General features: G+C 44.9%; 2 protein-coding genes across 10 annotated transcripts in view; both read left to right on the top strand.

Moving 5' to 3' along the window:
• The window catches only part of LRRC8D (leucine rich repeat containing 8 VRAC subunit D), a 49,350-nt gene extending 41,488 nt beyond the window's left edge, over positions 1–7,862 (top strand). For all 9 annotated transcript variants that reach the window (XM_083847078.1, XM_083847080.1, XM_083847086.1 and 6 more), the window contains one exon: positions 4,161–7,862. In XM_083847078.1, the coding sequence (XP_083703204.1) occupies positions 4,161–6,733 (2,573 nt within the window). In that variant the 3' untranslated portion in view covers positions 6,734–7,862. The remainder of the gene's footprint in view (positions 1–4,160) is intronic.
• ZNF326 (zinc finger protein 326) overlaps positions 1–13,434 on the top strand; it is an 80,463-nt gene that overhangs the window by 31,452 nt on the left and 35,577 nt on the right. The gene's annotated exons all lie outside the window — the stretch shown is intronic.

Below are 13,434 nucleotides of genomic sequence, written 5' to 3'. Positions count from 1 at the left end.
GTTATTAGCGTTGCTGACTTAACATGGACCTGTGACTTAGAACAATTGTATTGTCATCATCAGTTCTCACTGCAGTTGTTTCTTTCTATAATGCATTTATATAACTGCAGAATAAACCTTGTGGGTTTGGTTCTAGAGCTCCATAATGTTTTAGCAATGAAAAGGAAGGTAGCACTCCTCTGCTTTCAGAATTTAAGCTTTTCTACCTTTGGAGGTAGCAAGAAGCAGTTGAGCTTGGAACAGTTACATGTGCTTACATCGCAGCAATTCTTTTCTCAAGAGAGAAACCACCCAATCGATAGCTGCAGGTAATGCATCTGGAGCTAGGAGAAGTTGATGTTATCCTAGAAAGTCATCTGACTTACAGGACGGGAGACAAGGGTTTGAGGGGAAAGAGGATCATTTGATCCTCGTGCTCTGTTGAGGCCCAAGGTCCACTTGGTGCCTTTTGAGCTGTAAGGGCTGAAATAAATGCATGTTTTTAACGTGAAAAATCAGATATTTTGGCTTTTCAGCTGCATAATACTTTATTCTTCAGTTTGCTGAGCTGCCGCCTTACAGTTCTTTGTGTTTTTTTCACTGGTGTTGTGAATGGAGCCCACACTGGCCTCAAAGGCAGAAGACACAGGACAGTGAGTCACGGCTCGTGCCTGCCAGATATAGGCTGAAATTTCCATCTGTTTTTTTCTTGCTTAGCCGTCACTACGGCTTGTCATGAAACCCCAACCCCAATGTGGCACCCTTGAAAGGAGGTGAAAATTAGCAATGAAAATACATAATACCTAATCCAAGAAATATTCCAGACAGTGGACTTAGAAGGCAGGTTTAAAAAGTTTTAAATAGTTTAACTTTGGATAAAGTAGCCCCAAAGCATTATAACACTTTTGGATCTGTTGTTCTGAGTACCTCTTAATGTTTTGACCTCTCCTGGGCATGTGCAAGAATAAAACAAAAATTAACTTCTACGGTTAGTAATTTAGTAAAATCAAAGACCAATAAATGTAATGATGGATTTAAGGGGGAGAAATACCAATTTTATTTGCAGTTTGTCAGTCAGAGCGTGTCTTTAGACTGTGTGTAGGTTTACAGTTAGCGTTTTGGTTTTTAAGGCTCAGAGCATTTATGTATCTCAAACATGTGAGGAGGGAAACCTGCTTTCAGCTCCTGGAATTGATTTTGCTATCTAGAAGAAGGTCTGCCTCTCTTCTATGATGCACAAGGCTTTAGGCAGTAATACCACACAGGTTTTTTTTTTTTTAATGTGTTTTGTAACTGCTGATCTCTGCCAAAACGGCAGTTCCTTTGTGAGTACCGGTAACTTCAAGGAGAAGACATGTTCAGGGCATTGAATGTAAAGCTCCTGTTGTATCATGCTGGCTACAGCCTAACGAAGAGGATTATACCAGCTCTGTCGCATTTCCTAACTTTTTTTTTTAATTTTGTGTATGAGGAAAACAGAGGTCTGATAGAGGTGATTTGTAGTGGGTTTTTTTTGTTGTTGTTATAATTGCTCTTCCTATGTCTCTAGCTAAAACCACTTTGTGCTTTCTCATTCTTTCCCATTATTTCAGCTGCTTGGAGCAGGCAGGTTTGCAGTGCTTGGGTTTCAGTGCTTTATCCAAGTGTTCTCGTGGCAAAAGCAAAGAAAAATCACCTTCATTTTGTGAAAGGAGTTCTTGCCAGTTGTCCCAAACTGCAGCGCCATAACTTCTACCACAATTAGCTAGGGCAAAGTTTAGGAACAGGCTAGCCCAAGAGGAAGGCAGCAGCTACGGATGTGTTACAGCAGTCACCCACCACATTGCTCGCTGCTCTCCGTCCTGCCACCTTTCCCTGCAGGTGCTGTGTATGCCGGGGCTGAGGCAGGCATGACTTGTCCTCGCTGGGTGCTCAGCTCTGCCTGCTCTCCTGCTGAGCAATTGCACAAGCAGCTGAGCGGAGGGGAATTTCATGTGTGTCGATGTCCAGGTGGGCGAGACCGTGGTGAAAACAGCCTAGAGAGCCCTGAGAGCTTGCGAGGAAAAAAAATCCATGCAGGAAGGTGCTGCCGTTTTGTGGCTCACCTCCTGGGCAGGTAGCAACTGTGCCTTAGGAGTTAGGAGGGTCCTTTGATATCCGTCCGTTATGACTAATGCTATTCTTTCGCCCACAATTGTTATAGTTGTTAAATGTCAAAGGTAGCAGTTGCAGGCCAAGCAGTCACGCCGTGACTCAGCCTAGGTAAGCACCGGGAGACATGAATGGGAATGGGGAGTTGGCAGCGAAGTGGAGCAGGGCAAGGTGAGGCTCTGACAGCTGCACTGTGCCCCTCGCACTGCTGCGGCAAGCGGGGAAGGTTTGGGGGCCATGCTGCGTGCAGGGAGGGCAGCGAGACCCCAGCAGCTTGTGTCGCTGGTGGGGGAAGAGTATTGCACGTTCCTTTTCCCACTGGAAAATAAGTAAAGAAAGATCTGGAAGTTCCTTCTGCCCGTTTCCTGAGGAACTGGAACTCTTATGTTTCACAACTGTGCGGAGATCACCGGTGAGCCGAGTGCTGCAGGGAGACAACAGCCTCTCCTCGGGGCTGCCCCTGCCAGGCCCCACGTCAGGCAGGTACACGGCTGGTAAGAGCTCGTGGGAGCCGAGCGGGGCTCTCCCTGTGGATCCCAGCACTGTGAGCTCTGTGCCAGGGTCTGATCACGAGAAATGTGTGCTAGAATAATCAAACCGTCACGCTGCATATTCATCGCCTGTGGCACTGTCCTTTAGAGTTGGTAAGGTGCAGGTCTGTACCAATTGGTGTGCTAGAAGTTAAATGTAATAGATCTCAGGCGTCTTTCTACCCCCTGCTGTGATCTTGTGTTCTGCTAAGCTGTTCTTCTGTCAACCAAAGGGATGCAGACTCCAAGTGATAACGTACAACCTGTCTCCATCCCCACTCCATGTGTGCATACAAGCTGCCTGTTTTACTTCAGAAATGGCAAATTTGGGTCACAAGTTCAGCAGTTAAAATTATGATTTTACCACATCCTGCTTGCACAGGAAGCTTTAAAAAAAAAAAGTTGAATCCTCTAGATTTTGTCAAAACAAAAAGCAAAGCTAGCTATTTAAAGCTGCAAAGAGGTTTAGATTCTCACCCAGTTCACCACTTCTGTCTCTCAGTGCATACATTCACATTAAAACATTAAAGTGAAAGCTTTATAGCCTGTTCCTGTGCTATCTTAGGCTAATCAGCTCACCATCACCAGGCTGTGATGATAATCTAAAAAATATTTTCCTTTTAAAGACATTAATTTTCTTCTTGGTTAACTCTTTTGTTGTGGGTTGTGGTGCTGTTGGTGTTGGTTTTTTTGTCTGAAGAAGGGTTACTTCATTGACTGGGGGGAAAAAAGATTTTTATGAAGTAGTGGTAAGCAGGTCATAATGGTTTGTCACTGTAAAACATCCAAACACTTTAAAAAAATGAAAATAAAATGTGTGCCAAGTTTTCACATAGTAACTGCAAGACTTTCACTTGTGTGCTGGTACTTAAAGACAGGGAGACGATCCATCTGTTAATCAACGTGGATGCTGAATTGCAAGGAGTGGGAGATGCTGACTGTTACTGTGTTAGACAAAAAGAAATGAGAGACCTTGCTCACAATGTAATAAGAGACCTAAAATGCACTGTGCAAGATGAGCAATGTGCAGAGCATCTAACAAACATTGTCTACTCTGTGTATAAATGCAAGGTAATACAAAAAAAAAGTAATGCTGGATTTCACATTTTCAAAGACTCGAGCAGTCATTTTTACAGAATCGGATTTTGTGCAGTGGATTCAGTTGTTGCTGTTCATGTTGTTAACACACATAAGCTGCGGCACTTATCTTTTAGATGCTTCAGTTGAACATAGCAGACCTTGGTGCTTGTACTGTGAGGTGGCAAAGCTACATAAATATCATCTGGCCTGAAGTGAGAAGCCTTCCTTCAGTTTTGATGCTAAAATAATGTGCTGTTTCAGTATGTATCCTTTGAGAGTACCCTGCTGAATGGAGTGATGGACAACATGTGACATGCGACAAAACCTAATGAAAACTTAAACCTTTTGAAGATTTGCATGTCGTGGTGTGATTGCTTTTTAAATAGTAAAGTAACCTGCTCACCAGTCAACAACATTGATTTTGGTTTTGTTTTCTTGTAGGAATGTTTACCCTTGCAGAAGTTGCATCGCTCAATGACATCCAGCCAACCTATCGTATCCTGAAACCATGGTGGGATGTGTTTATGGATTATCTAGCGGTTGTTATGTTAATGGTTGCCATTTTTGCTGGAACCATGCAGCTGACCAAAGACCAGGTGGTCTGCTTGCCAGTTTTGCAGTCTACTGTAAATTCAAAAGCACAACCCAGCACATCAGGGAAGGCTGACTTTACCACTGTTGAAACAACCACTGGTCAAGGAGAAGACGCGTCAATGAGAACGGTTTCCTTTGGAAGTGCCCCTACTGTAACACCAGATGTACCTCTGAGCAGAGCTACCTCTTCTCAGTATCAACCCACTGAATCAGGTCAGGAGCTGAAGAAGGAGCAGAAGGATTCTTCAGGCCGTAAAACAAATCTGGATTTTCAGCAATATGTATTTATTAACCAGATGTGCTATCATTTGGCTCTTCCTTGGTATTCAAAGTATTTTCCCTATCTTGTTCTCATCCATACCATTATTTTAATAGTCAGTAGCAATTTTTGGTTCAAGTATCCCAAGACCTGCTCAAAAATTGAGCACTTTGTGTCTATATTAGGGAAGTGCTTTGAGTCCCCCTGGACTACAAAAGCACTGTCTGAAACAGCATGTGAGGACTCTGAGGAGAACAAACAGAGGTTAACTGGTGCCCAGTCCCTGCCCAAGTATGTTTCCACTAGCAGCGATGAAGGAAGCCCAAGTGCCAGCACTCCCATGATAACGAAGTCTGGCTTCAAGTTTTCAGCTGACAAGCCGATGATCGAGGTCCCCAGTGTCACTATTTTAGACAAGAAAGATGGAGAACAAGCAAAAGCGCTCTTTGAGAAAGTCCGTAAGTTCCGGGCTCACGTGGAGGACAGCGATCTGATTTACAAGCTCTATGTTGGCCAGACTATCATCAAGACTTTCAAGTTCATATTTATTCTCTGCTATACCGCGAACTTTGTCAACACGATTAGTTTTGAACACATCTGCAACCCCAAAGTGGAACACCTGATTGGCTACACGCAGTTTGAATGTACACACAATATGGCTTACATGTTGAAGAAGCTGCTGATCAGCTATATTTCTCTCATTTGTGTCTATGGTTTTATCTGCCTCTACACGCTCTTCTGGCTGTTCCGAATACCCTTAAAAGAATATTCTTTTGAAAAGGTCAGAGAAGAGAGTAGTTTCAGTGATATTCCTGATGTGAAGAACGATTTTGCATTTCTTTTGCATATGGTAGATCAGTACGACCAGCTGTATTCTAAGCGATTTGGTGTCTTTTTGTCAGAGGTAAGTGAGAACAAACTACGTGAAATCAGTTTAAACCACGAATGGACTTTTGAAAAGCTGCGGCAACACGTGTCCCGCAATGCCCAGGATAAGCAAGAGCTGCACCTTTTCATGCTGTCGGGGGTCCCCGATGCAGTCTTTGATCTGACAGATCTGGATGTGTTAAAACTGGAGCTGATTCCTGAAGCGAAAATCCCAGCAAAAATCTCCCAGATGACAAATCTTCAGGAGCTTCATCTGTGCCACTGCCCTGCAAAGGTCGAGCAGACGGCCTTCAGCTTCCTCCGGGACCACTTGAGATGCCTTTATGTGAAGTTCACAGATGTTGCAGAAATTCCTGCGTGGGTGTATTTGCTCAAAAACCTCCGTGAATTGTACTTGATAGGCAACTTGAACTCTGAAAACAATAAAATGATAGGGCTTGAGTCTCTCAGAGAATTGAGACACCTTAAAATTCTCCATGTGAAGAGCAATTTGACCAAAATTCCCCCCAATATCACAGATGTGGCACCACATCTAACAAAACTAGTCATTCATAATGATGGCACTAAGCTCGTGGTACTGAATAGCCTTAAGAAAATGATGAATGTTGCAGAGTTGGAACTGCAGAACTGTGAACTGGAGAGAATTCCTCATGCCATCTTCAGCCTCTCTAACTTACAGGAACTGGATTTAAAGTCAAACAGCATACGCACAATTGAAGAAATCATCAGTTTCCAGCACTTAAAAAGATTGACTTGTTTAAAGCTGTGGCACAATAAAATAGTCAACATTCCTTCCTCCATTACCCACGTAAAGAACTTGGAGTCTCTTTACCTCTCCAATAACAAACTCGAATCCCTACCAGCCGCAGTGTTCAGTTTACAGAAACTTAGGTGTTTAGATGTAAGCTACAACTCAATTACAGTGATTCCAATGGAAATAGGTTTGCTTCAAAATCTGCAGCATTTTCACATCACGGGAAACAAAGTCGACGTTTTGCCAAAACAGTTATTTAAATGTGTTAAGTTGAGGACTTTGAGTCTGGGACAAAACTGTATTACCTCAATCCCAGATAAAGTTGGTCAACTGTTGCAGCTGACTCATCTGGAACTGAAGGGAAACTGCATAGACCGTCTGCCAGCCACACTGGGGCAGTGTCAGCTTCTCAGGAAAAGCGGGCTTGTCGTGGAAGATCACCTCTTTGACACTTTGCCCTCGGAAGTTAAAGAGGTATTGAACCAAGACACAAGCATTCCCTTTGCTAATGGGATTTAAGCTGAGGTGAAATGCTCGAGTAGCTGACTTCCAAACAGCAAATGTTGAAAAGTATGGCTGTTGTGAGACCATGCATTTTTAGAAAGCAGAATTCCTTGGAAGGCAGGACTACCAGCAGGATTGTAAGAGATGTAACCGAGTGTTCAATGTTTGCAGTGTTTTAAAAGATTATTTCCAAATTTTTTGAGAGGATAAAGAACCTTAATAATCTCAATTCTTTTTTCCTTAAATTGTTTGTAACTTGGATGCTGCCGCTTTTGAATGTTTACAAATTTGCTTGCCTGCTTAAAGTAAATGATTAAATTGATGACCTTTTCTTACTATGCAAGTTATTCTTTAAGGTCTGGATTGATCTTAGTGCATTACGGGAGGAAAAACAAAGATAAATGTTGTATACGGTGTGGTTCTTGCAGCACTTGAAACACGTTGGTGTGTGGTGTTAGTGTCAGCAAACGAAACCGGTTTGGCCGTGCTTCAAACTGCAGCAGAACCACCATTTCCCTGCACTAAGGTATGTGGTTTGCATGAGGCCAGGTGTTTGCCCTCATTCTTCATCCTCAAGGCCTCGTGGTTTTGGATGAGACTTGCTCTGTAATCCGGTGTGACTCCTTCAGAGCTGTGAGGCCTTGTCCCATCCCCACAGCTGATCTCCCCCAGCTTCCATAACGCTCCTCTGTCCCAAGCAGCAATGGGTGGTAGAAGAGAGAGTAGTGCCACTGGGCTTTCAGGTTGGGGATAGTTTTGATGCTTGAACTGTTCTGCATGGTGGCTTTGAGAGTCATTAAACAGCAGGTGACTTCACTGCTCATGTTTCGCTCCTCTTCAGAGTTTTCATCGGGGAAATTCAAGACATTTTACAAGAGTTGGTGATTGTTTTGTTTCACAGCCCTTGCTTAGAAACTGGGCTGTCTGCTCTATTTTCTAGACTAATGACAGAGACATAAGACTTAGAATTTACCCAAACATGATTTAGCTTCATCACCTGTTGCAGCCTATCTTCCACTTTAACTATAGGACCACCCTTCTCCCCCAGCCCCAGTAATTTGATGTCTTTGAACACTTATGCACTATTAGAAAACCCTAAATGTGTGCCAGATAAGTCATCAAATAAAGAAAAAAGCAGACAGCAGTGAGCGTGGGATTTTTTTTGTTTGTTTGTTTTTCGTGGTGTTTTTTTAACTTGAGTTTGCATTGCCAAAGCCATTAGAGAAATACAATCCATTAAATCTGCAAAATCATCAGTTGTAAATCTTGGCCATTTACATTCCATGTGTGCAGAAAAGAAGTACTATGCTGGGAGATGATTACGCGATTGCTCATAGTTTAAACACAATTCCCTATTGTAGTGTGGTCAGGACTGAACTAGTCTGTCATTCAAGAGACCGTTCTCACACAGAAATCCTCATGCACAGCGATTTCTACTGTAACTTAACCAGAGCTGCCCTGACTTACACCACTATTAACGAGGGGATAGTTTGGGCCTAGGGGCATTGAGCAGTCAGAAGCATTTTAAAAACTGCTCTTATGAATCTTGCACATTTTATTGTCAATCATTTACTGTTAGTCATGCTGGGATGACTGTTCTTAGCTGTAGGCAGCAGTCTCTGAATACATACCTGCACCATATGTTTATGTGTATCAGAAGACCAGTTTATGAACAGTGGTTTTCCCACTTCCTTTGGGGATATAGTCTGTTTTCTCCTTGCCAGCTGGTAGTAAACTTGGGATGCTGACGGTTCTGCAACACCAAGTCACAGGTTTGGCAGAGTGCTCACAGTTACTGATCTCTCCTCCACTGGGAAATTTTTGTGCTAATTCTCAGATTATTATATATTTTTTTTTAAGTAGGAGTTGCTAAGGCTGCAGTGAATTTTTCTGTTTTTAAGAAACTCGTGTTTATTTTTTGCACATAGATCACTTTAAAATTGCTGGACTATTGACTCTTAGAAAAACTGTGGAATATAATATTGGTGTATGCCTTGTATTTGCTGTTGACTGTCATTTCAGCTTCCTAGAAATTTTGTGTGGGAGGGAGGAAGAGTTGGAGGATGACAGAGTTATTAATATTTAGAAAAATAGTTCCATTTTTCATCTTTTCTTATTTTAACAGCAGTGTCACACAGTACGGCCATAGATTGATCCTACTTTTTAAAGCTTTTTTTGGTGTTTCTGATGCTCCTACTGTCCCTACTGATGTTCAAAAATAAGCCCATGTTAATATGAGTATGGTATAAATAATTTAGATCACTGTTTGACTAGTTATTAGCCAATTGTACTTCTTTAGACAACTTCCTCCAAAATATGTACATTTTAAAGTTAATTTCAGGCTTGTGATGCTTACTCGGCATAAACTCCCTTCTTGTTTTTAGGAGAATTTTCTCAGAGTGGGGAGGAACTGCTCATCTTCCCCGGGTCACCTCCCTCCCCAGTCCTTCCTCCTTTTTGTGACTGTTTATAATGTTCCTGTTCCCTGCGTGTCCACTGACACAGTCTTGCTTTAAGGTCTCTGAAGTTCATCTCTTTTCCATGTAAGGCATGTGAAACATATTTTGCATTTCTATTTGATTTAATAAATAAGATGTTTATATCTTCCTCTAATCTATTTTTTTAATGGGGAAAATGTGTTTGCGTAGTAAAGTCTCTGATTTCAAGTGTCTTATGCTGAACTTGCTCTTTGGTGCCTGTAAATTTAAAGAGGAGGAGGTATGAGGAGCTGCTCCTAGTAAATCCTGTGGGTATGGTTTCTAACTAGAGCACAGTGTTACAGAATAGATGGGATTCTTTTTTCATCTACATAATGTAAATGTTCTCCCACCATTTTTACTTGACTAGTGGAGTTTTGCACAGTATCTGCACAGCCCTGGAAGAAAAATGGTTGTTCCTTTAAATGAGGGGAAGTAGGAGATGCCCATGCCGTTTGCCTCTGTCGCTGCAACTTATTTCTGTGAAGATCCTTGGGTTTTCCAATAAGTTGTCCTTTTGTAAGATGCTTCCTGTGATGCAAAACGAGCTATTGCTTTTCTGGGCAGGCATTAAGTCTCTGAGTATACAGGAGGATGCTGACACTAATGAAAGGCTTTCGGCTGCTAAATAAATGGCTTTGCAGTCCTGAACTGCTTTCTTGTAGCCAGGGGAGAAGCCCAGACACTGTAGGTCATGTCTGCTCAGGGGCAGTCCACTCTTCCCACCCGCCCCTGCTCCACCCCAAGTATCATTCACTGGACTGTATATTTTAATCTTACACAAACATCTGTTCTGTCTAACGTGGTTCCATGTGCTCAAAAATTATTGGCGTTATAGTTGTGTGAATGCAAGGAGTTAGACTTTCTTTTACTTGAAGTCAAACAAATGAGGTGCTCCTACAGGTATAGCATTGACCATCATCCCGTTCTCTTGTAGGATTTCAAATTTCCTCCATTCTCAAGACAGGGAACTGTGTGCAGGAACATAACAATCCTGAGTAAATCTGTAGCATGTGTGAACATGCAAAAGGGAGGCTTCTGTCAGGTGTGTGCTGTGGTGTGTGCTGTGGTGTGTCTGTGGGTGCTAATGGTGAGAAAAAGCCTTGAATTTGCTGAGGCATTCCAGTGTGGATGGCAGAGCCCATGGGGTGCAGTGGCAGCTGAGGGTGGCTTCTCAGGGCTGCTATCGCTCTGTGTGGTGGGATTACTGCCCGTGCAACTGCTGGCATTGAAGATAACACAGAGCATGGCACGGCTGTTCGGTCCTCGTTGAGGAGGGAGGCTAAAGTCAGAAGAGCGCACCCATGACTTGGGACCTACTTCTGGTTTTGCCCCAACCTTCACCTCGGCTGGGGGAACGGACATCAAAAAGATTCACATTTCCTGTCTATAAATTCGGGCTTCTTTAGTAAATGAGAAATACATGAATAATTGTGAAAAGCACAAGTGCTGTGTTAATGAGCCCCAGTTTTGTTACAGGTGTAATGCAAAAAGTTGCATTCTCCAGTGACAGCAAGGCCATCAGCAACCATGCTGGTTTATGGCTGGTCTGCCTCGCTGTAGGCTGAAGGCTGACGTTAGTGAGCTTCAGAGCCTGGGTGGTCTGTTCCTTCAGAAATAAATCTTAGGGAGGCACCTAAATAAAATGCTTATCGAGGTGCTTTTCTATTTTTTTTTTTTTTTAGGAACATGCTAAAAGGGTGGTCCTTAAGGTTACCGGACTTGAAAGAATTGAGAAAAAATCTTTAGCGTTTTTAACCTTGGCATTAACCCCTTTTCTACCATGGTGAATTGTTAAAATCGTGGCATGGACTACCAATTAGTTCCCAGGGTACCCTGAATGATTGGTGATTTTATCAGAAGCATTCCCAGTCATTCCCAGTTCAGGCTGTCCACTTGTGCTTGTACAGTGTGTTCAGCACTTAAACTAAAGGCATCGAGCACTAATGTTGCAAAACCCTGAGGGCTTATGCTGTGACCAGTTTCCCAGGACAGCAAGTCATTCCTCATGCTGTTAAAGGGAGGGAAAGCTGTGTTACTGAGTACAGTTGTTTCTGTAGCAGAGATGAGGCTCTAGAATTAAGCTCAGAAACAGATTTTCCAGGCTGATTACAAACATGCACCCATTCCACGATAAAAGTCATGGGAGATGTTGCTTCTGGCAGAGAGATGATGAAAACCGCTCCTGTGATTCAGCCAGGCATGGGTGCAGAAGTGGCAGCTCTGTAACTGTACACATCCACACAATGCAGCTGATGTGGGGGGGTCGCTAAAACCACAGGCACTGGAGTTGGTCCAGGCTGCATCTCTCTCCCTTCCCTGACGAGAACAGCCCCTAAGCTCTTTTACAATTGCTAGAGCCAGGACCTTTGTTCTGTCTTGCCTCTAACATCACGTTGCCCCTTGATGCTGGAGGTAACGTAGGGTTATTGGTTTAATAATGACTGTTTGGGAAGAATGCCATCTTCTAAATTAACACCACAGTCTCTTGCAGGAAGCCTTCCAGCACAGAGCAGGTCTGTTCCCATGAAATGGACATGTTGTGCCCATAAACAGCAGAATCGTGGATTGGGATTGGGTTGCATAGACCATTAGGAATAAATGTGTGAACACGTTGCTGTTCTGGTAACCAGTTCTGGGTAGTTCTGCTGTTTCAGGTGGTTTTTAGACGTGGATTTTCCCTAACACCCTCCTGCCACGTCTCTGGAGCCGAGATTGCAGGCATGGGGCAGAGGGGCTGGTTGCAGGCGATGCTGCTGGAGCTGCCCCAGCAGAGCTGGGCTGGGAGAGGGCTGGGGTGCCACAGCCGCTGCCAGCGGGGCTCCTCGCTGCTGCTGGACTTACCTCGCTCCTCCCAACGCATCATTTCTGGGAGATGCCACCTGGGGTTGTGTCCCCAGCTACGACATAAAGGGAATGCTGTTGAATGCAACGTGCTGCCAAGCGATGCATTTGGTTTGGAAGATGGGGATCATGAAAACAGCAGGAAATGCACAAAAAGAAAAAAAAAAGGGGGGGAGGGGGGCATCAACAGTCCTTACGGAGTATCCACACACACAGAACGTGAAATTTCAGAAGTTTTGGAAAGACTGCATGAAATCCTGCCTGCTGCTCCTGCCTAAAGGCAAGCTCAGTCACTGGACAGCCTGAGATTCTGGTTTTCATTTTATCTGGGATTTTACATTTCTCTCCCCTCTGTCTCTCAGGGCCTTTGAGTGCCTATGTGACTGCTGCTTGCGTGCTTTCCTGCCCCCCTATCTGTGATAAGCTCTGCCCTGCAGAGCCCCTAGTGCTTAATGCCACACGGCCGTAACCCCACAACCAGGCTGGGGGCCACCCCCATGCCCCGCAAGGAGACCTCTGGTGCTGTCAGGGCCCAGGCCTGATGCGGGAGCTGCAGCTTCCCCTCGTGAGGGGATTGTCCCCGCCCCACCGGGCAGGCAGTGCCCTCGTGGGGCAGAGCCCTGGCACCCAGCGAGGCCGCAGCTCCCACCCCAGGGAGCGCTGCAGAAGGGGACCCACAGGGCCTGGGCGCCCACAGTTCTCACAGCCCAGGGGAGCTGCTGGGAAGAGTTCCTGTGGCATCTGGAGGCAGCAATTTCCACAGGCTCCCACTGTTCTGTGTCCTAAGGGCTTCCCCGATGCTTGTTGGAATTGGGGTTGGGCATTTCTTACCCTGTTGTTCATGACGGGTGTGGCGAGCACCTGGTGACTGACCTCGTCACAGCCCCTTCAGCAGCGAACACATCCTGCGCTCCTTGGATTTTTTCTTTGCCCTAGGTTGAACCCGTTCCTTCAGCCTTTCTTCACGTGTTGCTTGGGCGTGTTTGTTTCCTGACACTCGCCACTCCTGCTGCTCCCCTGAGCTCTGTCAGTTTATTGAGTCTGACAAATTCAGTGCTGCCTCTGGTAGGGCCTCAGCCGGGGCCTCCCTGGGGACAAGCAGTGCAGGGCCACTAAACCCCTCGTGCACCTCTGCCGCCGAGTCTTCCTGCTTACCCTGGGCTGGGCGGCCCTGCAGAGACCCTTGCTACACCCACTGCCCGGCATCCCCGTGGGAAGGGCTCAGACCTTTTTTTTTTCCATCGTGACTTTGGCCTGAAGATTTGCAGGGAAAAGAACCAGGGTGCTGCACGCCTCAGTGCCTTCGCCCAGGGGCAGGTGACCGCTACTCGGCTTTGCTCTTTTGGTTTCTCTGCAGTGCGTGGGACATTCCTGAGGGGGGTGGCCTCCAGGCTC

This window comes from Anser anser (genome assembly GCF_964211835.1).
Source record: "Anser anser genome assembly, chromosome: 8".
Classification (NCBI taxonomy): Eukaryota; Metazoa; Chordata; class Aves; order Anseriformes; family Anatidae; genus Anser; species Anser anser.
Note: the sequence above shows the minus strand (reverse complement) of the source record. Positions and strands in the feature narration are given on the sequence as shown.